Source organism: Lucilia cuprina, chromosome 5 (genome assembly GCF_022045245.1).
Source record: "Lucilia cuprina isolate Lc7/37 chromosome 5, ASM2204524v1, whole genome shotgun sequence".
NCBI lineage: Eukaryota > Metazoa > Arthropoda > Insecta > Diptera > Calliphoridae > Lucilia > Lucilia cuprina.
In genome coordinates, this window is record NC_060953.1 from 47,666,588 (window position 1) to 47,691,646 (window position 25,059).

General features: G+C 28.5%; 2 protein-coding genes across 2 annotated transcripts in view; one reads left to right on the forward strand and one right to left on the reverse strand.

The window, feature by feature from the left end:
• The window catches only part of LOC111675720 (ras-related protein Rab-26), an 11,105-nt gene extending 3,463 nt beyond the window's left edge, over positions 1 to 7,642 (reverse strand). The window contains exons 1-2 of the mRNA XM_046952523.1: positions 4,945 to 7,642; positions 1,548 to 2,356 (exon numbers count right to left, since the gene is read on the reverse strand). Coding sequence (XP_046808479.1) covers positions 1,548 to 1,925 — 378 coding nt within the window. The 5' untranslated portion in view covers positions 1,926 to 2,356; positions 4,945 to 7,642. The remainder of the gene's footprint in view (positions 1 to 1,547; positions 2,357 to 4,944) is intronic.
• Positions 7,643 to 16,662: 9,020 nt separating this feature from the next.
• Positions 16,663 to 24,424, forward strand: LOC111688983 (polycomb group protein Pc). Its single transcript, XM_046952791.1, has 3 exons — positions 16,663 to 16,680; positions 17,092 to 17,405; positions 22,785 to 24,424. Exons 2-3 carry the CDS (start codon positions 17,343 to 17,345, stop codon positions 23,982 to 23,984), a joined length of 1,263 nt encoding a protein of 420 aa, XP_046808747.1. The 5' UTR covers positions 16,663 to 16,680; positions 17,092 to 17,342; the 3' UTR covers positions 23,985 to 24,424.
• The last annotated feature ends 635 nt before the right edge of the window (positions 24,425 to 25,059 follow it).

A 25,059-nucleotide genomic window follows, 5' to 3' on the forward strand; every position in this document is an offset into this window, starting at 1 on the left:
TTTATAGAGAATTTTCGATAAATTCTCTTTTATAGAGAATTTTCGATAAATTCTCTTTTATAGAGAATTTTCGATAAATTCTCTTTTATAGAGAATTTTCGATAAATTTCTTTTATAAAGAATTTTCAATAAATTCCTTCTTTATAAAGAATTTTCGACAAATTCTCTATTTATAGAGAATTTTTACTAAAATTATCTCTATGTAAAACATATACCTTAAATTTTTTATATAGAAAATTATTTTTTATATAATCAATTTTCAATTTCTGGAAACTCCTATACTAAAAAAACAATTTTCTTTAAATTTTCTTTTTATAGAAAATTTTCTAAAGAGATATATTCTCTAATTAATTGGGAAAAATTATAGAAAATTAATTAAAAGCATAAGTTTTAACTTGCAAGAGAATTTTCCATAAATTCTCTATTTGAAAAAAAATCCAAAAGTTTTTTTTAAAGAGAATTTTCAATTAAATTTTAAAAAATTTTTCTGATAATTTTTTTTCTTAAAAGAAAATTTGAAATACATTTTTCTTGTTTGAAAAATTCTCTTTTTAAGAAATTTTTGATAAATTTTCGTTGAATTGAGGAAAAAAATATTAAAAATTTTAATTAATTTTAAAAGAGAATTTTAAATATACTTGTTATTCTAGAGATTTTTGCATATATTTTTTTCTTTAAAGAGAATTTTCTATAAATTTTTTTTGAAGAAATGTTTTTGAAAGTCCTTTCTTTAAAGAGAATTTTCAATAAAATTTCACTTTTAATTTTTCATAAATTCTCTATTTAAAGTAAATCTTTTGTATATTCTCTCTCTTTAATGAGAGTTTTCCCTATATTCTCTCTTTAAAGATAATTTTTAATACATTTTTCTTTTAAGAAAATATTTGAGAAATTATCTCTTTAAAAAATCTAGATTTAATAAGAGTTCACATAATTTTCTCTTTAAAATAATTTCTTTAAATCTCTCTTAAAGCTAATTTTCAGTAAATTTTCTCCTTAAAGAAAATATTTGAGGAATTCTCTTTTAAAAGAAAACTTTCTATGATTTCACTCTTTAAATTTCACTTTCAATAAATTCTCTCTTTATACAAAAACTGTCTTAAATTTTTTTTAAATTTTCTTTTTAATGAAAAATGTTCCTTAAATAAAGTATTCTCTTTTATAGAAAATTTTTGTTAAATTTTCTCTTTATATAGAAAATTTTTGTTAAATTTTCCTTTAATAGAAAGTTTTCGTTAAATTTTTTTATAGAAAATTTTTATTAAATTTTCTTTTAATAAAAAAATTTTCGTTAAATTTTCTTTTTATAAAAAAAATTTCGTTAAATTTTCTTTTTATAGAAAATTTTTGTTAAATTTTCTTTTTATAGAAAATTTTCGTTAAATTTTCTTTTATAGAAAAATTTTTGTAAAATTTTCTTTTATAGAAAAATTTTTGTAAAATTTTCTTTTATAGAAAAATTTTTGTAAAATTTTCTTTTATAGAAAATTTTCGTTAATTTATTTTTTAAGATTTTTTCTGAAAAATAGTTTTTAAAAAATTCTTACCTTATGATTGACCGTATCATCGAATGGTGGTAAATGTTGATGCGTCAAATGTGATGGCATGCCCACCTCATCATAATGATATGAACGCCAACCATCATCATAATCATCTATTGTATAGCCAGCATCCTCTAAGGCATACATTTGTAAAGCTTCACGCGGTGGCCTATAGCCCGGATAGCCGCTGGGCGTTTGTGAACGACAATATTCCGATGATGCCAAAGCTCCATCGCCATAATAACCCGACCCCCTTGTTAAACTATACTCCGTGTTGGCATAATCTTTACGGCGTCGGGACTCCTCTACACGTCGCTGTGTAGTTTCGGGATCCTCAAAGACATCATCACTCATGCTGCTGGCATCGTCGGGTATTTGTGACATTTGTTAGTTTTTTTACTTATTTTTATTACTTATTGCAATTTTAAATTGATTGTTTTAAAGTTAGTTAATAAGTAATTAAGTTAGTTTAGTTGTTGTTCTGCAGTAGATATGTTAATTTTAAGTTTATTTTAGATTGTTTTAAAGTTTTGGAAGGGGTGGGAAATAGGTTTAGAGTTTTTAAATTTAACAGTTTTTTTATACAATTAAAGCTCTATTAGCATTTTCTTAGGTACTAAATAATATGTTTGCTATAATGTTTATTTATATTGAAAGCTATTTCCGCTTTAATTGCAGCTTTTTTTAAATTTATGTTTTAATGAAGCTTTGTTTTCACAATTTTAGTCTAGTTAGCATCCTTTTTGTTGTTGGTCCTTTTTAGTTATTTTTTATGTTTTTAAGAGCTTTTTGTGGTGTTATTTGGTGTGTGTTTGCTAAAAATTAAATTTTATAAAGTTATGCTTTGAATAAGTTTAAAAAGCTTTTTAAGAGTTGCCAGTTTATTTTAAATTATAAAAGAAAATCGCTGAAATTGAGAAATATTTCAAAAAGTATAAAATACCAATTAGGCAATAAACCAGTCCATAGATTGTTTAATTAATATACAAGTGTATTGACGGAGCAGAAAACTATTCCATAGAGTAGTCAAAAGACTAATTAATAGTCTCTTTCAATGACTAGTCAATATACTAGTACATAGATTGTTCAATGGTTAAGTTTATAGTTAGTAGTCAATAGAATAGTAAAAGACCTAGTCAATTGCTAAATTCATAGACCAGTCACCAGACTAGTCAGTAGACAAGACAGTAGACTACTTTACATACAGGAGTGATCACAATAATAATTAATAGATTAGACATTACACTCTCCCATAAGCTAGTCATCTAGTCCATCTACTAATCAATACTATCCGATAGAATAGTCAATGGACACGACCATGGCGTAGTCTATAGAATAGGTAAAGAACTATATAGTCCATATATTAGTCAATGGGCTAGCCAACAGACAAGACCATGGAGTGATCAATAGAATCAATATACTAGTCAATAAACTGTTCCATAAACTGGTCAATAGACTTGTTCTTAGAATAGTCAATAGACTAGTTCAGACTATAGTTCATAGACTAGTTAACAGACTAGTTAGTCGATTAACCAGTCAATAGCCTTGTCCATAGGCCCGTTAAAGTATTAATATATAAAGTAGTCAATAATAGATTAATCAACAGACTGGTCCATATACCAGTCCAAAGACTTGCCAATCAACTAGTCAATAAACTAGGCGATAGACTAGTCCACAGATTAGTCAATAGCCTACTTCATAGCCCATTCAAAGACTAAATTCAATACACTAGCTAATAAAGTTGTCAATGGAATAGTTCATAAAAAATTCAATAGGTTAGTCAACAGACTAGACAATACTGTATCCAATAACTTAGTGAATAGACTTGGTCATAGATTGTGAAATGGACTAGTTCATTGACCATTCAATAGACTAATCCCTAAACTAATCATTCGACTTGTCCATAGATTAGCAATAGACAAATCCGTAAACTAATCAAACGACTAATTCATAGTTTAGTCAAAAGACTAATTCATAGACTATTCAATAGTGCAATCCATAGACTTGTAAATAGACTAGGCAGTACAATAGTCCAAGGTCTAGCTAATTGACTAGTGACTAGTGTATGGTCAATGCACTAGTCACAGACTCGTCCAAAATACTAGTCAATAACTTAATCCATAGATTAGTCAATAAAGCCGACAATATAAAAGTCAACAAACAAGATCATAAGCAAATCAAAACCAACAAATAACAAGTATGAATGTATAGTCAGGCATTGCCGACCATATGATACTCTACACCAGTCAGTATGTTAAAAACGGGGATTTTTAACTCTATTCCGGATTATTTTTACTTATTTTTTGGCAAAGAAAACGATTTTTACGGAGGGCTTAAAGGAGAGTAGGGGAAAATATGGACCTATCCTTATAAATGTTGGCTACTTCAAAGTTACATGTAGAATTTAAAAGTTGTATTAGTTCATAAATGAATTTTGACCTTCAAATCATTTTTTAAAGGTAGTTTGTGTGGGGGCTAACGTCGAATGGCCCGATCATTACAAAAATCGGTAATGTCATTAAAATTTCTATAAAACTAAGTTTTGTCGACTTTTGTTGACCTAATAGAACCAGAGATACAAGCCGATGCAAAATGATCGGCGGCGTAACCATTTTAGGTCGGCGGCGGCGGCTTATTGTAATAAATATCAACGGCGGCTAAATTGTCGGCTCAATTTAACTATTTCTTCAGAAATTGATCTTATAAGCGTTTATTATATTAATAAATCTCTGTATAACATGTCTCTATATAAGTTTTTTTCTGTAGAGAATGAAAATTTTTAGTAGTTTTCACTATTTTAATATTAGCACAATATTGTGTGGCAACTCTTATCAATTTGCAATAAGAATTTAAAATAGTGGCAACTCTGTTTCAATTGGTGAAATTATTTTCCAAAATACATGTGCCATTCCAATTTTTATCAGCGGCTACATTTAAGCCGGCTTAGCTTTTGAGTCGAAAGAAGTCGGCGGCAACGCGGCTTGCAAAATATTACTGGCGGCCAGCCGCCGTCAAATTGAGCAGTTTCGGCTTGTATCTCTGAATAGAACATTTTACTTAATTACAAGCCCAAAGGCCCCATTCGGAAGTACGGTTGTATTGGGGGCTAGTCGAAATAATGAACCATTTTCAAGGCTGCGTCCTTGAGCCAAGAAAAGAATGTGTGGCACTCTTGAAAATTGAGACCTGTACATTGCGCACAAGGTTTACATAGACAGCCAGTCAGCCGGACGAACAGAGCTTAATCGGCTCCAAAAAAGATCGAAGCCAATTGGTATGGGACGAAAATTTTTGCATCAGCACAAACCCAATATACCCTCCCCACTAAACTGGAGTAGGGTATAAAAACATCCGTAAATAATCTGGCAACACTTACATCAATGAAAAGCTTAGATTTTCTTACTCTTTTAAAAGCTTTTATACTGCCAATCTCTTGCTTTTCTTTAACAAACGATTTTGTAAAAACTGCACTAATTTCCTTTTGCGCTGTTTATAATAATTAATTAAGTAATATATTTATAAAGATTTCATTGTATAATTCTCACTCTATAGTGTTAGTAGATGTTAGTTTAGTTTAAAGAATTTATTTAGATTTAAAGAAATTTATTTGTTTTCTTTTCATACACTGTTTTATTTTTGACACAATTTATGTTTTATTAAACATGTGTTTGGAGAAGAGTAAGAGTCAGAGAGAGAGAGCTAAAGCTAATTTTTTGACACTATAGTAAATTTGTTGTTGTTGTAGTGTTGTTTTTCCTTTTTTTAACTTTAACGTTACTTTTGTTTTGGCAGTTATATTCGTGCACAATTGTTATTGTTATGAAGTTTTTTTGCCTTTTTTTGCTATTTTATTAGTTTTTGTTGTTTAGTTTTAGCAACTTTTGTTGTGTGGTTGTTTTTGAAATTGAATGCGTAATAGAGTTTATAGAGTTAGAAACAGATTTATTTTTATTTATTGGTTTTTTGGAGGATTATTTTTGAGATACTATGTTATTTAATGTTTATTATTCTGTATATTTTTTTTGGCTACTTTTGACATTTACAGTTGCACTTACTTGTCAAAGATTTGTTTGTTTATTTTTTATGAAAGTTGAAAGGTTAAGTTTTAACTTTAAAGTTTTTAAATTTATTTTATTGTTTATTAAATAAATTCCCTAAATAAATATTCGTTTCTTCAGTTTCCGTTCAAATGCCTTTTATTTTTTTTTTTTTTTCTTTATTTTTTATTAATTTATATGAGTTTTGTTTATGTTTTATTAATTAAATAAATAGTTTACTAAATATTTTTTATTTGTATATGTTTTCTATATAATAATTAATAATAATTTATTTAAAACTACAAAAATTGGTGTTGTCGTTAACTGCTAAAGCACAATATTTTAGGTTTTTATTTTAATTTTTTGGGGTTTTTTATTTACATTTCAAATTGCTTTTAGGGTTTTTTCTTCCTTTTTTAATTAAAGTGGTCTTAACTCTAGGGAGAATACATATTGTATTTTCATGTCATGGAATTTTGCTGCTTTTTTTACTAAAATTTTATAACAATTTGTTTGATTTCTTTTTGGTCATATATTTTTTTATATTTCTATTACACTATCACAGGGTATTATTTAACTCTACGTGGGAACTATTATTTGTTTTTACATATTTCTAGTTAAATTTTTAATATTTATATTATTATTTCTATAATATTTAATATTTTTCTAGTTTTTTTTTTGCTATTCGTTTTGTCCTTTAGGGAATATTTGTGTCTATAAATCTGTTTGTGTATGTGTTTATTACACCACAAGGCTTTTTTTTAACACTACCCCTTCCACCTTTGGTATATAATTTTATAATCATTTATCTATAAGCCATATTTTTGTTATTCCTTTTTTTGTTTTATATATTTTATAAACTTTAAACAATAATTCACTTAAAATAATTCATTTTATTAATTAGCCCATTTTTTCCTATAATTTAATCGCTTTTTTCTATTTAATTTTCATTCTTTCTCTATCGTTAGTTGTTTTTCCCGTTAAATCTACACTTGTACTAATGCCTTTGACATTTCGGCAATACATTGACCGACATTTTTTTGAGAGAGCAAAAGCAAATAGTAGACAAACATAAATATTGCTTAAATTTCCTTATTTCTTTTGAACAAAAAAATACAGCCCTACATGTGCCGTTATCTGATTTCCTGTGAGAGCTTTTCAAGCGCAACGAAAATGAGAACACATGAGAAGAGTAGTGTGAAATGTCAATGAATGAAATGCGGCAAAGAGTTGCCATATTGTTAAACTATTTTTTTCAATGAAAAGTAGAACAATTTGTTGTTAGTTTTAGAGGAGGGGTGATTAAGGGAGGGAAGTAGGTTAAAGCAATAGATGAAATAATAAATTATTAGTTTCAAAACTCCCAACGGAGCAATAATGGGGAAAATCGTGTCAAGTTTTTAATATATATTTTAAGCAAAAACATATAAATTAAACAGGACAACGTAATGACGATTTCTACAGATTTTTAAAACCAATTTCAATTGTTTTATACAATTTTATACAGTTCATATAGAATGGGAAAATATATTTATGTTAAAGGGCTGACACTTATGCAGAAATCATTATTCCCCTCGGAATCGTTAACGTGGTCCTCTCGCCATAAACTATTCCAAAATCTATTAAAATATTAATTTAGATGCGAACTTCTGAGGGTTAAAAGTTGAAGATATGGAAAATTGGTAGGTAATAAGACTTTTATATAGAAATTTTTCGAACCAACTCACCAAAGGATTGGCTTGGCATCCGGTAGGTTATTCTTCTGCACTGGTAGGTCAGAGGTAGTAGGTTTGATTCCCACTTAAGGCACTGGCTAAGGAGCGAACAACAGGCCCGATAGAGGGATTTCTAAACTAACTAATGCTTAAAGCCGGAGGTCCACAATACGCGTCAAAGCATTATGTGCTTCTCATGCCTACTTCGCATTCTACGCTTAAGCGTAATTTTTTTGTTTTATTTTTAAAAAACTTCGAGTTTTCCTACAGCGCTTATTTATTTTTTCATCATTAAACTCATTAATTTATGAAAATTTAAAAATATGCATTAAAAAAAGAATATAAAATGTAAAAATTAGCTGACATGTTCGTGCGCCGCTTGTGACGCTTATAAAAGTAAAAAGTAGATCTACTTTAAGCACTCTACGCGTCAAGGCATTCTACAAATACATTGATTCTAAATTTTTGACAAACGCGTAAAACGCTTGAAAGCGTAGAACGCGTGTGAGTGGACCTCCAGCTTAACTTAATGTTAGATTAAACTCGGAAAAAATTTAGGCGAACTTTAACCAATGATTGTGTTTCCAGTTATGGATCTAGAATCAGTTAACTTTGTTAGTATTGCCAACTTTTCAGTCAAAAACATAAATAATGAACAGCTGATTTTTGTAAATATTACTTTTGTAAAATTCAATATTTTAGAAAAAAATGAAATAAAAGTTTAAAACAAAAATAATACTGATAAAACAAATCAGAAAATTACAATTCACATAAAATATTAAGTTTTTCTTTACCCAGATTCATTATTTTATTATTTTTGTTGATTGTGTTCTCTCACTTATAACTAGGTTTAATTGGCCAATTGCATTCAGTTAATCTAAAATAATAAGTATCTTTACTGATGACTAAAAAAACTTCGAATCTATATTAAACCAGGTTTAACCATAGAATGAAGATTATCTTTATCAGAAAAGACCCCTCTTAATCTAGTTAAAATGTAATTTTAAAAGAAAAATCTCAAAATAATTAAACTGCATTTACATAAAAATTTAAAATTGGCTCTATTTTCTTAAATATTTTTCAAATTATATTATCAAAAATACATATATCTTAAATAAATAACCTGCAGTTTGTAAAAATTTATTGATTTACTTTTTAATTTCAATATCAACAATTCTATACTACACAAGGAAATAAGTAATACCTTACATCCCAACATTGTACCACCTACCGTTGATTGACTCCTAATCTAGTTAAAACATCTTTCAAACTAACAGAGAATTACCTCTTTTAGCAATTCATCTCTCTCTCCCACAACAATATTCATTAAACACATGGTTAGCAATAAGTAAAATGCTGCTACATTTTTCAGTTGACGAAGGACCACATTTTAGTATTGAGACGCTTAATCTAATCGTAAATGTTTGTCAGTCAATTGTTGAAATATTTATGCATGATTGGGGAAATTTACTTTTATCCATATGTTTAATTGAAGTTGTAGGTGGTAGTGGTGATGTCAATTATGCTTTTTGTATTTAATTTTTTTATTCTTTTATCTTTTCTTAAATAAGTTAATAATGTGATTATTTTGATAAAGAACGCGTGTAGGTGTCTCCTCCTATGTAAAATCTAAATGAGTTTTTATAAATGGTCTTGACTAATAAAGATAGTGTTTTATGATAATTTGGTAAATGAGTGTTATATGTTTTTGTATTCAATTAACTAATGTTATTAGCCTATAAATTTGTAATTGTTTTACAAAACAATAACATAACTGATTTATAATAAAATTGGCAACGCTATGGCTAGAGAGTGAACTAAAATAATTTTGCTGTGCTAAAAATAAATAATTTCTTAAATTAAAATTGTAAAAAAAAAAAAATAAAAAATACAATAATAATATCTTAACAAAGCTAATAATTTGATTAATTTAATTTAATTAATTATAAACACAAAACATGAATTTGTAAAAGATATATTACCAAAATTAACTCTATTGTAATACAAACTAAAGACATACATGTGCAAAAATATCAAAAGTAAACAAACATAATCCATAAAGATTGCAACCAGCTATAAAAAAGACTTTAAAAATTAATAAAAATTAATAATTAATTAAAATAAACTGAAACATATATCGCTTTGGATATAATAACATAAAAAGAAAAATAAATAAATAAAATAAATAAAATCTAAAAAGGTTTATAAACATTTTCTGATCTGTAATAACCTCAAATTAATAGTACAAAAACAAACTAATAACTACAAGAGTTCAACATGACATATTTATGTACAATTTGCTCGACGACTTGCAAAAAAGCAGACTCCATTATCTGTGCTATTTGCAATTCCTACCAGCATATTAATTGTGTCACAAAACAAATGCCTAATTTGAGTCAATCTGCTTTAGATAACATAACTAAGGTTAAACCTGGGTACTCATTTGGTTGCAAGCGATGTTTCGTATCCTCTCCAGCAAATCCAATAACGTCAAAAATGGATGCTGTTGAAAAACAATTGTCTGACTTGACAAATATAATCAAGGATATAATATCTTCTCAACTGACTGACATAAAAGCTGATCTTACAAAGTCCTTGAGTAAAAGTAATCAATTTGAGAAAGAAACTAATAAGAAAATTGATAACCTTCAGTCTGAAAACAATTACCTTAGGAAGCAACTAAACCGGCCTGATATTATAGTTAGTGGCCTTCCATCAAATCTGCATTATGATGATCTGTACTCTACAGCTATTGCAATTGGAAAAGCTTGCAATGTTAACTTGTCGGAGAGTGACATAAACTTTTGTACCTGGATACGTAGGAAGTCAGCCGTCTTAATAAAATTCAACAATGTTTTGAAAAGAGACATCATAATAAGAAATTATAAAGCTAGTTATAACCTTAAGCTCAATGATGTCATGGAAACAGACATTGAGAAAAGAATTTATTTAAACAACCACCTGATTCCTATCGAATCAAAACATTTGTAGGAAAAAAATAAAATCAGGAGAAATTAAAAGTTACCGAATATTATCATATAATCCTTTAAAAATTAAACTGATTAAAGCTGATAAGGATGAAGCCATCGTATTTGCTGCTGATATTCTTGAACAGGAACAGGGTATGGAAACATCTACTGCGAAAGTCGTCTCAAACACTTCATCGATATAAAGTTATACCACACATTCTAATTATTTTATCTATTACTTATTTATCTATTCAATTCTTTTTATAATTTTGTATTATTTTAATATTTTAAGAACTTTTTTCTTTTACTTGTATTCTTTATAAACGCATTTTTTTATTACTTTATTCTTTATTTGCAACTTCTTTATATTGTTTTTGCATGCATTTGTTAAACATACAAAATAGATTCCACTTACTAAAAATAGGTTCCACTTTTTATACCCACCATCAAAAAAGATGGGGGGTATATTGTTTTTGTCATTCCGTTTGTAACACCTCGAAATATTCATCTAAGACCCAGAAAAGTATATATATTCTGGGTCCTTATAAAATTCTATGACGATTTAGCCATGTCCGTCCGTCTGTCCGTCTGTCTGCTGAAAGCACGAATATAGCACTTTTACTTGTTTATTTATTTTTTTTTAGTTTTCTTCTATTGTCTTCTCTCGCTTTACAGTTTAATGGATATTTTTTTTTTTTTTTTTTTGAGAACAAATAGTACACATAAATGTTGCTGAAGTCAATTTTACATTTCACTCGTACTTAATTGGCATTCTCCTGGTACGAATTTATTTCTGTTACGTTTTAAGCAATTATGTTGGCAGATGTTTTATGTTAAGATGTTTAATTGACTCGGTAATTTTATTTACATTCCACAACCATATAAACTGTAAATCCAGGGTGAATTGTAAACTCAGTTTTTTTAATTATAATCTACATTAGTGCTGTAATATTCTACTACTTTTGATTACTCAATACTACTCAATACTTTTCGTTTGGGTACTCAGTACTACTCGATACTTTTAACGGTTTTATTTTAAATTAAAAACGAGGAATTTTTCCTTTTTTTTCAGTAAAGTAAGACCAGAGAACACACCTCTTTTGAGACATTTTATATTTCTCAGATAGCCTCAATAAATATTTTTAACTTTTTAACTATTATTGCAGTTTTAAATTATTTCTACTTTGATTTGATTTTGCTAAGAGTTGTATTGCTAATATTGATATGATCTGTATTAGTTGTAGAGCTGTATTTTTTCACACCATAGCCGTTAAATTTAAATAAATTAAATCCATGTACAAGTCTGAAAGTATTGAGTAACTACTTTTTAGTATTGAGTACCCAAAAAATAGGGCAAATACTCGATACCCACTACTCAATACTTTAACAGCACTAATCTACATTCTTTTTAATCCAATTCTCTTATGTCAGTGGCGATTCACACACGGCAGCTTTCGTCACTTCATTTTTTGAGTCTGTTGAAATGGGGGGGAAAGAGGGATGCTAATTTATTGTTCTTCTTTCTCTCCCCTCCACCTAACACGCTCAGGGTTGGGGCGGTTTTGTGTGAATCGGGACTTACATTGCGAAATTAAGTACACAGGAAAAATGTAAACCTATTTTTGTTTGTAATGTTTGTTCTTAAATTTTTATATATATCCACATATATATAATATATTGATATATACATTCATTATTTATGTTTAAATAAATAATAATCATTGGTATTTCATTATATATGTAATTATATGCAATGATAATACCTTGATTATAATCTTAAAATTTTTTTTTTCCTGTGTACTTATTGTGATTGATGTACTAAATTATAAGTAAATACTATTCTGTTTACCTTTCTATTCGGGATTTTTAATTTTGTAGCTTTAATAATTATGATTTGTATTTTTTAAATTTTTTTTTACAGTTTCTTTACTGATTTGAACACTAGCACAGTGAATATTGTGTATCATTAAGTGAAATGAATTTAATACCAAATTTATATAATTGTAATTTAAGAATGGGGATTTATTTAACTTTTGCACAAATATTACAGTTGGATGGGTATATTTATGTACTGTAACTTAGGTTCTTTATTATGTAATAGCACTTCCTTAAATTCTGCTTTGAATGTTAGTAATTTTAACATTTGTCATTTTAACGCTCAGAGTATAGCTCCTAAAAATAGTTCAGTCAAATTCCAGGAAATACAACATGTTTTTGATAATTGTTTATATGACGTAGTTGGCATCACAGAAACTTGGCTTAAGAGTTATATAACTAATGCAAGTATAGGAATAAATGGTTTTCGTATTATTAGAAATGACAGATGCTGGATGAGAGGCGGTGGGGTGTGTCTTTATGTCTCAGAAAAATTAGATTATAGAGTGATAGATGACTATATGGATGAAGGGAATATTGAGACATTATTTGTTGAAATTTCTTTGAATAGTAACAACAAACTTTTAGTTGGAATTATTTACCTACCACATGGTAATTTCACTGGTTCTGAAGACTTAATTGCTGATTTATCTGGCAGGTATGATAATTGCATTATTATGGGAGACTTTAACACTGACTTATATACAAAATCAAATATCGTAAGAGACTTTTGCTCCCGTTTAAATCTCTCAGTAGTTCATAACAGTGTTCCAACCCATATTAATGAGATACATAATACTTCCACTTTAATAGACTATTTCTTTGTGTCTAATATCAACTTGGTCAGCCATACAACTCAATATCAGTTTCCACCATTAAATTCTGGCCATGCTGTTATTTCGTTAAGCTACAAACTGGAGTGTGAGAAACCTGTTCGGGAACATTGGTATAGGGACTATAGTGCTTTAAACGTAGATAGATGTTATTCTCTTATTAATGATTTTAATTCCTCTGGCTTTTATAGTACCCAAAGTGTTGACACCCAATTGGAAATATTTAATAATATCGTTGGTAGTTGTTTCGAAGAAAGTGTTCCTCTTAAAAAATCTGTAACTTGTTCAAATCATAAATGGATGGAAACTAGTGATGTTAAAATAGCTAAAATAAACAGAGATTTGGCCTGGAGAGCATATTGTGAATCTAATTCAGTTATGAATCGTAAGATTTACTGTAAATACCGTAATAAATTAAAGTCAGTTATAAGGCGTTCACGAAGGATATATGCTGCACGTTATTTTGAAAATTGTACGCAATCACAATTTTGGAAAAGGTTAAGGTTTGAAGGTGTATTGGGTGATGATAATACTGAAAATATTATTAATATCGAAGAGTTTAACCAACAATCGATACTTCCCCCCATTAATCAACCTTATAACAATATTTTTTCACTAAATACTATTGGAGGATTTACCTTTAGAAATGTCAATGTTTCAGAAGTGTTTGATGCAATGACATATATAAAAAGCAATTCAACTGGACCTGATGGAATACCTATTAAATTCTTAAAAATTATATATAAGGATATATATATCAACCCACTTTACATTTTTAATAAATAATATTATAACTTCTTCTACTTTTCCAAATGTGTGGAAAATTGGTAGGGTAATACCCATACCTAAAGTAAAAACACCACGATCTTGTTCTGATTATAGACCTATTAGTGTATTAAATTCTAGTTCAAAGGTCCTGGAAGTTTTGTTAAGAAGACAAATTGAAGAACATCTCTATACAAGAAATATGATAAATCCTTTTCAATCAGCTTTTAGGAAAAATTATAGCACTACTGGATTGATATTAGATATTACTGAAAGTATTAGGACTAATTTAGACAGATCGTACAGTTCCCTACTTATAATCCTTGATTTAAGCAAAGCTTTTGACTCTTTAAGTCATGAATTATTATGCCATAAACTTCAAAGATATTTTGAATTTGATACTTCTTCCTATAAACTTGTTTATTCATATCTCACTAATAGACATCAATATGTTACATCCAAAGGTTTAACATCTTCTATCCAAGAGATATTTAGGGGAATCCCACAGGGCTCCATTTTAGGTCCACTTCTCTTCATAATGTACATGAACGATCTTTACACCGAGATTAAGTTTTGTAGGTGCTATACGTATGCAGATGATATTCAACTTTTAGCAGATGACTCGGGGATTGATGTAACGCATTTTGAATCTAATGTAAACAGTGACCTAAAACGTATTGTAAATTGGTGTAAATTAAATCATATGAGTTTAAATTCTTCTAAATCAAAAGCTATGTTCTTTCCAATAATGCAATTCGACCTAATATATTAGTAATGAATGAGACCATTGAATTTGTATCTCACCATAAGTCACTGGGTATTTTCCTAGATACTAAATTAGATTTCAATTTTCATATTAACAGCACAATATCTAGAATTTCTTTTCTTTTAAGAAAGCTCTACTGCCTTGCATCGTTTTTGCCATTTAATGTTAGGAAAAGAGTTGCGTTATCTTTGTGTTTACCTCTGTTTCTTTACGGGATCGAAGTATATTCTGGTACATCTCAACAAAATTTAATTAAATTACGAATATGTTTTAACCGTGTTGTTAGGTTCATCTATAATATTGGTTATAATGATCATGTTTCAGCTCATGTTATTGATGTATTAGGTTCAGATTTTCAAAGTTTTATTAATCAACGACTGTTAACACAATTTTTTAAGATTATGAAATTTGGAAAACCTTCTTATCTTATAGAGAAATTTGATTTTGGTAGATCTTCCAGGACTAACACTATTATTTGTCCTAGATACTCAACATTGTATATGACTAGATCATTCGTGGTAAGAGTGGCGCGTTTGTGGAATCAATATATTCCTTATGAGGAGCGGAATTTCAGTAAATCAATTGCTGATTTTAAGAACACCTCCAGGAAATATTTATAAATCAAGTGTTATTACATTTAAATGCTAAGATACATATTTAACATAAAATTCATTTTTTTCACTGTAATGTTTGTGCAAAGAGTGGGGGGATTATTTTTCGTATTCTTAGGTTCATATATATTTTTTAATATGAGAAATGTAACTTTAATATACATATATATTAAGAATTATTCTTCGCCATATGTATTTTTTTAGATTAATTAGGCTTATGGGCTTGTAATCTGTTGAAATAAATAAATAAATAAATAAATAAATAAATAAATAAATAAATAAATAAAATAAATAAATAAAACTCGTACAAAAATTTTATCATAAAATCCTCATGTGAGGTCCCTTTTATAAAAATGGTGTAAGCAAAAGTATCTCTAATAACGTTTGTGAGGATCGGTCCATAATTATAGATAGATAGATAGATAGATAGATAGATAGATAGATAGATAGATAGATAGATAGATAGATAGATAGATAGATAGATAGATAGATAGATAGATAGATAGATAGATAGATAGATAGATAGATAGATAGATAGATAGATAGATAGATAGATAGATAGATAGATAGATAGATAGATAGATAGATAGATAGATAGATAGATAGATAGATAGATAGATAGATAGATAGATAGATAGATAGATAGATAGATAGATAGATAGATAGATAGATAGATACAAAGAAAATGTTGAAAATATAATTAAATATTGAATATTTAATGTCATATTTCATTCTACTCGAAAATGCTGCAAAATGTAAATCATGCTTTAATGGGTAAAATATGCTAGAATATGCTCTATCAAATCGATGCCAAAAATATCTTATCCATGAGTTTATACGACGCACCACAGAAACATGCATTTTGGTTTTCCAGCTAATCATTAATAATTAAATTACTATAAAAAATATATTTTGATTTTGTTGAATTATTTTGATTGGTAATAAAAATACCTGAAAATAATCAGGGATCAATTTGAATAATTAAAAAATTTTTCAAATAAATCAAAAACTTAGATGATTATTTTCAAGGATTAATTTGATTAGTTTTACTTGACTCTTAAAATTTAATTTTTATCATTTTCTCCGTAATAATCTGGAAATAACGGATTTTTCGAGACCTATTTTTAAAATATTACATAAATTTTTTCAAATATGCATTTAGAGCAAAATTTTCAATCGCAATAAAATTTAATAATTTATTGTTAATTTACATCAATGATGTTGTAAAGTGAAAAACTTGTTTCCCTTAATAAAATGTTTTAAAAAAGTAAATTATATTAGATATATTGTTATTAATTAAAAACAATCCATGAATATAATTAAAATAATAATTTAATTAATTTTGTTTATGGTAATCGTAATCGAAATTTTACAGCTATGCATTAAATATATTTAAAATTTAAAATTTGCCCTTTTCGACATTTTAACATTCACTCCCATTAAATGCAACTCTGCAACAATACAACCCTACGTATGTCATTTGCTTCATAAACTACAGCTTTTTGGCATCACTAGCATTTACAAAAAAAACACCGACGCGAGTGAAAGAAAGACGTAGAAATTTTCAAGTAAACAATTTTCTCCGCTAATTTTATACAAAAAATCAAATAAAATATTAAAAATTTTACGTAAAATTACTATAACAATTAATAAAGTTATTAATACATGCAAACGTTATAAACAAAAGTTATTTTAAAGTGTTTTTTAAAGAAAAAACTAAAAGCGAAAAAATTTTGTGCATAAATTTGAAGCATGTAGAAAAAATTGGAAGTGTCTAATAAAGTACAACAAGAAAGAAAGAGAAAGAAAATTGTGAAAAAAATAGTGGATGAGAAAGAATATAAGATCAACAGAGATAAAACTATAAATACCTGAAGGACGTTTTGTGTGTTTTTTTGTTTTTACACACAAATATTTTATATTTTGTTTTTCATTATTATTATTTTGTGTGTTTTTATACATGTTTTTACACCTTTTAGGAGGGAAGATAAAATTTGTATATTAAGAAAAAAAAAGTGTTGAACACAGCAAGTATTGTTTTCCGCAAACAAGAGGAGAACGTAATTAAATAACAAAAAAAATATTTTTAAAAAAATTGTATTAATAAAAATTATGTAAATAGTTGATTGTAAATAAAAGAAATTAAATCCTTTGCAAATAGAAAAAAAGTGTTATCTTATTATTTTGTGCTAAAAGTTTAGTAAAAAACAGTCTAAAACTGGATAATATAATGGGCAGTTCGGATGATCGCGTTTACGCGGCAGAGCGTATTATACAAAAACGCATTAGAAAGGTAAAATATTATTAATTATTTTATTTTTTAGTTTTATTCTCTTCCTTGTGGTAATTAGTGAAGCTATGAAATGTCCTTGTATTTAAACAAAAAGTCCTTCAAAAATTTTCTGTGTTGCTTTAAAGATGTGCATGTATAATAGCAACAACAATTAGCCAGCACACGGAACAGTAATAATCCTCTTAACATCTGCTGGCAGCTGTTGTTCAGTTCATTCACAAAAACACAAGACAATTTACGTTGTTGGTTTTTTCTTCATTTCATTATTATTGTCTCGTGCTCCTTTTTGCTTCTTAATGTTTCATCATCTGCTGTAATTTTCTACCTTGTTTTTTTATTTGTTATTTATTTCTATATGGGCTACAAGCAAAACACCTTCCTTTTCAGTGATGCCGATATGGAAAAATGGTAAAAAACGCTTAATTTATTCGACTAGGCAGTCGATTAGTTAAATGACTCGTCTATGTAATTGTCATTAAAAGCATCAGTAGATTAGTCCCTAGAGTAGTCTTGAACTTGTCAATAAAGTTGTTGTCTGATTATTTGGTTTTCGTAAAAACAGCAGCTATGTTAATAAGACCCTCTTTAGTCTTGTAAAGGAGGTCAGTTCTTGATATTAAGGCTCTGCGTATTCTCACGACTTATTTAAAGGATGAAACTGTCTATAGACTTATTCTTTGAATATTCATTCGATCTACTAGTTAAATGACTGGTCTTTAAAATAGTAATTAGAATCATCAGTAGATTAGTCCCTAGAGTAGTCATGAACTTTTCAATAAAGTTGTCTGATTATTTGGTTTTTGTAAAAACAGCAGCTATTGTAATAAGACCCTCTTTAGTCTTCTAATGGGGTGGTCAGTATTTGATATTAATGTTCTGCATATTCTCAAGACTTATTGGAAGAACGAAAGTGTCTATTAATACGAATAGAGTTTAGAATTATATTTTGATTTTGCAATTATTCAAGCATTTAGGATAATTGCAATTCATAATATAATTTCTTTCTTAAATCGGCTTTTAAGGAACGCAACATTTAAATTATGGTTTTAGGAAGAATATGCTGCTTTTTCAATACAAATTTCAGTTCTGTTATTTGTATAGCTTCTGGATTTTATCAATTAACAATGGTACGTTTTTGAGGTGGTATGTCATAATGTCCATAGACCTTATGACATACTAAATTGAGTTATAAAATACATCGCCATAACGACAATTTCAAAAGTGTCACAATCTCTAAGAGCAATACGACAGAAAGTCCCTGATTTTATAGAGTATATTTATGAAAAAGGCTTATTTTAGCGAAGCCGGTATTCAAAATTCTCCAGAGTTTGAAAACCCTGCGCCCGACTGAAGACCGGCTTTTTAAAACGAATTCCATATGTCGCTTTGGATAACTCAATGGACTTCTTGGCTATAAGTATATAAGAGAATTCCATAAGACTTTCTTGAATAATGAAACAGTGGGTAGAACTACGAAAATCCTATGGGGTGAACCTGATGAAAGCAAGACGAAAAATCTCAAAATGAGCAAGTCTGAAGTTGCTATGATCGTACGTATTCTGCATGTGGAGGGGACAGTGAAACTCTAAAGCACTTACATTGCCACTGTCAGGCATTCATCGAAGCTAGATCCAAGATTCTTGGAAGTGATGTTATTCTGGAAATAACATTCCTGACTAACACTGATTGGAAGATTCTTAGGAATTACGTTCATTACGGGCCCGATTATGGCCTAGTTTTATTTCTTCGGATTTGATGTAGTATACATCCTCCTATCAAAATAACTTAATCTAAGCTAATTTAGAAGCCCATTTTAGATCTTAAATTTTAGCCTGAAGCTGATCCTGCACTGATCTCAAAGTTAAAAGCAAACTTTGTTTCTCATGCGCTCAACATAGAAGCCATCTCCATACCTTTCTTTGTTGCAATCAGTGTAAAAACGTCAAAATAACTTAACCTAAGCTAATTTAAAAGTCCATTTTAGATCTTAAATTTTAGCCTGAAGCTGATCCTGCACTGATTTCAAAGTTAAAAGCAAACTTTTTTCTCATGCGCTCAACATAGAAGCCACCTCCATACCTTTCTTTGTAGCAATCAGTGTAAAAACACTTAGGGCGGGTTTCTTACTCCTCAGTTAAACTAGGCTTAACTTGCTGTTAGATTAAACTCGGAACAAATTTAGGCGGACTTTAACCGATGATTGTGTTTTTCAGTTTTAGATTAAAGCTCAGTTAACTTTGTTAGAATTGCCATCTTTTCACGCAAAAACATAAACAATGAACAGCTGTTTTTTGCAAACAATAATTTTGTAAAATAGAAAATTTTGGAAAAATGTTAAATAAACATTTAAAACAATAATTAATAAAACAAAACAAATCAAAAAATTGCAATTTACTTAAAATGTTTAGTTTTTGTTCTTACGAAATTATTGTTTTATTGTTTTTGTTTATTGTGTTTTCTCACTTATAACTTGAATTTATTTGGCCAATTACACTCAGTTAAACTAAGATAATAAGTAACTCTACTGATAACTGAAAAATACGAAACATATATTAAACCAGGTTTAACCAAAGAATGAAGATTATCTTTATCAGAAAAACTCGTATAGTATTTAAACAGTTTTGGTTTGGTAATGCAATAAAAATCTCGTTCGACCACTCTCGTTCTTGAATATTTGATTCTGAGTAGACTATTATAAATAAAACTTATTTATGCATAAGAGATATAAACAAATATTTACTATGTATTTATTTATGACAATCAATTAAAACATCATCAATGTAACATACCTGCAATTAATTTGATTCCATTGCTATTACTATGAGATTACAATGTTTGCTCCAAAAGGATTAAATGAATGTCAAGTTGTAACAGCTGATTTTTTGGTCTACCTATCTTGTGTTTGACAGTATAGTTCTTGTTAAGTTTGACATCATTTTTCAAATTTGTAACTTAAGAATATGGTTTATTATTTAACATAAAATCACCAGAATTTTTAGAAAATTCTTAAATTGACATCACTTTTTATACCCTACACAACTATAGTGGGGAGGGTATTGTACGTTTGTGCTGATGTTTGTAATACACAAAAATATTGGTCCCACCTTAAAGTATACCGATCGATTCAAAATTATTTTTTGAGTCGATTAAGACATGACCGTCTGTCCGGCTGTCCATGTAAACCTTGTGCGCAAGGTACAGGCCGCAATTTTCAAGATAATTTGATGAAATTTGGACCAAGCATGTTTTTTTTTTTTGGCACAGGGACGAAGCCTATTGAAAATGGTTGAAATCGGTCCATTATTTCACCAGCCCCCATACAACCGTACCTCCCGATTTGAACTTTTCATGCCATAATTACGTCAAATATTCTATTATCTCTCTAAAAATTGGCACAAATAAGTTTTATATAAGTATAAATGACAATGCAGATTTTCGTAAGGATCGGAACTTATTTGACCCTAGCCCCCATACAAACCCCTCTTCAAAAAATGTCTTAAACGTCTAAAATTGACTTGTAACCATTTATATCGCAATGAAACTCAACAATATTAACTGTTATTTAAAAATATATCCTTTTCCCAAATTTACCGAGAATCGGTCCATATTTGACCTACATAAAGACTCATTTAGAAATTTTTGCTTAATATTTGCTTAAATATTTTGGAATTATGGTAATATTCAACATAAAAGATTCTTTATAAAAATAAAAATTTTTAAAATATACTCATGGTGTAGGGTATTATATGGTCGGCCATGTCCGACTATACTTGTTATACTTACTGTTATTATTTATTTCTTCTTCTTTATAATAAAATTGTTTGTCTAGTTATTTAGTTATATTTTATACATTGCAATTAAAGAATTATTAGTTATTGTTATTTTCATTCTGTCTTTTTGTGGTTCCTTCTTTTTTTATACAATATTCCATTATATTACCAAAACAGCTGTTGTTTTTTATAAAAAAAAAAACATTTATGTACATTAAGGCTGCTTATTTGAGTTTGGAGTCCTGCAATTCATACAATTTTGGTCCTTAATTTTCACTTCATTAGTACAGCAACAACAATAAGGCACGTTCTATTCTATCAAAGTGATTCATTTAAGTTGAATGCATATTTTATTTACACTCTACAGCAAGCTAAAACGAAAGTAATAAATTTTTATACAAATTTTTATGTTTTATGTCCTTTTTTTCATTTTAATTAATATAAGGTCCTGTTTTATGTTCATGCTCATGGCGCCGTTTTTATTATAAATACGTATTTTTTTGTTATTGTTGCATAAATGTCTTTCCATATTTTTCCACTTTAGTTTTCCTGGAATATTAATATGTATGTAGTTGGTTTTCTGCGTGTTTTTGTATTTTATCGCCTAATTTACCTGCATCATTTTTTCTTTTTACATATTTTCTTTAATGATCCTTGATACCGATGGAACGTTTTTCTGGAAAAATTTAAAATAAATCCATTGATTATCTTTTTGGAAATTTGTTAAGTAAAATTGCTGTTTGTTTAGGAATTTTCGCTGGTATTTTTTGTTGTAAGAAAGTATATTGTTGTTGGTTTTAAATGATGAGGCTAGACATATTTTGGCGTAAGTTTTAGTTTTTAATGTTTATATGAAGCAATAAAAGTATTATATATTAAATTCCACACTGTGTGTCTAAATAAACTATTAGTACTAAAAATATCTTGAAATATCTAAACATTTTGTATCGTTGCTGGTAGATTTAAAGAAAATTCAGTTATTTCGTTACTTCCTTCCTTACTTTCTTACTTACTTATATACTTACTTAGATACTTACTTACTTGCTTACTTACTTACTTACTTACTTACTCACTTACTTACTTATTTACTTACTTAGTTACTTATTTACTTACTTACTTACTTACTTACTTACTTACTTACTTACATACTTACTTACATACTTACTTACTTACTTACTTACTTACTTACTTACTTACTTACTTACTTACTTACTTACTTACTTACTTACTTACTTACTTACTTACTTACTTACTTACTTACTTACTTACTTACTTACTTACTTACTTACTTACTTACTTACTTACTTACTTACTTACATACTTACTTACTTACTTATTTACTTACTTACATACTTACTTACTTACTTACTTACTTACTTTCTTACTTTCTTACTTACTTACTTACTTACTTACTTACTTACTTACTTACTTACTTACTTTCTTACTTACTTACTTACATACGTACTTACTTATTTACTTACTTACATACTTACTCACTTACTTACTTACTTACTTACTTACATACTTACTTACATCCTTACTTACTTAATTACTTACTTACTTACCTGCTTACTTACCTAATTGCTTATCTCTTCTTCAACAATTTCAGGGCATTGTGGAATACCGCGTAAAGTGGAAAGGCTGGAATCAACGTTACAACACCTGGGAACCCGAAGTCAATATTCTAGATCGACGACTGATTGAAATTTATGAACAAGGTAATAAATCTTCAAGTACTCCCTCAAAACGTGGTCCCAAAAAGAAGGAAAAAGAACGTGATCCTGATCCAGAACCCGAATCCGATGATGAATATACCTTCACCGAAGAAGATGCCCAACCAAGTCATGCCTCAACCTCAGCGGTGGCGGTAAACACTATTTCCGCAATAAATACAACAAATGCAACATCCTCCTCCAACTCTGCCTCTTTAACATCCGCCTCAGCAAATCATCACCATCATTATCATCACGATAAAGATAAGGAGAAAGAAAAAGATAAAGAGAAGAAACATCATCACCACCATCATCATCACCATCACAGTTCTAAGCTAGAGCGTTCGACAAGTAGACGTTCCGAATCACCGCATACACATGGCGAAAGTAAGAGGCAAAAGGAACATAATGCAGCAAATTCCTCTTCTTCCTTGTCATTTATACCCGAAGCAGATACGAATTCTTCTAGTTCGGAAGATCAACCATTAAGTCGAAAGGAAGTGGGTACTAAACGTAAGGCTGAAGTACTTAAAGAATCGGGTAAAATAGGTGTGACCATAAAAACATCACCAGATGGACCACCACCCGCCAAAATACACTGTTCAGTGGATACAGCAACACCCATATCCACACCACTTAAAGCTGAAACTGAACCTTTATCGCCTGAAACACCAGCCTCAAGGCCGGAACAGGCAACACCCTCAGAAAAACCTCAACAGTATAATGCCCAAGATGATGATGACGATGAAACATCTTCACAAGCAGAATCACAAAATGAAACGGAAAATAATAATATTCATCACAATAATAACAACAATAACAATAGTAATAATAACAACAATAACCAGCGTCAGCAGCATTTCGATAATAATTTGGAAAATTCACCGCCTAAACAAAAAACACAACAACCCCTAACACCTCTCTCCCCGCAAGCTTTACCGCCCCGCTTCTGGTTACCCGCCAAATGTAATATTTCCGATAAGGTAGTTATAACCGATGTTACGGTAAATTTTGAAACTGTTACCATTAGAGAATGTAAAACCGAAAGAGGCTTTTTTCGTGAACGCGATATGAAAAGTAGTGATTCTGTAGCCTAGAAAACACAACAGACAGAAAAGAAACACACAAACAAACAAACAAAGAATGTAATAACATGGCCAAAAGTTAAGGATTTAAAGATTGCTAAAACATATTAACAAATTCCTAAAAGGCACTTAATGAGACTAAATTGTAACTGAATGTAAAGCAGGACTTTAAAGTTCAAAATTTGCCCCATTTGTATACAAAATATTTATTTTTCTAAGCAAATTTTGAATTTAAGTTTTAAAGTAACATTTTATTTTTTGCTCCTTTTTGACTTTTTTTTCTTTGGCGCTTTAAAATCAAGCAAACACTTTAAAAAGAGTTAGTTTTTACTTAGAAGCAGAGAGAAAAAAGTTTGTTATTGCCTATAGAAGTGTAAATATACTATAACAGAAAGTAAACTAGCAAGTAAATATTTACAAAAGTATATTATACGAATTACAATTATTTAAAAATAGAGAAAACTATATATTTTTGTAGTGCTTGAAAAAGTAAAATAACAAAAACAAATCTTAAAAACATTCTTGAAAATTAAAAATTTATGAAGCTCTTTATAAAACGATATTATTATCTATACATTTAGATATTACATATACAACTTAATTTTAAACTTAAATCTTGATATTTTTAATGCTATTGTTTAAAAACTTTAAACTATGAATTCTAAAAGAACAACAAATTGTTGAAATTATAAAAAAGATTTCTTTGAATATTAGTTTGTTGTAGTGTTTAATAGTTTTTAGTTTTTAAACAATACATTTTTATTAGTTATATTTTTTTAAACATTTTTATTTTTTTTTCTAAATTTTTATTTCAAATTTTAGTGTAAATAATTTTAATCCTTCTTTTTTTTCAAAATCCATTTACAACTTAAAGTTGTATTTACCATTAAAATTTTGTTTATTAAACTCTTATTTAAAGAGTTTTTATTCTAAATTATACCAAAAATTATTTCTAAATACAAACACCAATATATATTAACAAATAATTCATTTTCTTTCATAAACAATCGTATGAAAACACTTTTTTTGCATCCTTCAATGTTAACAAGCCTTTATGAAATGATTCGGCCTAGAACTCAGAAGTTCC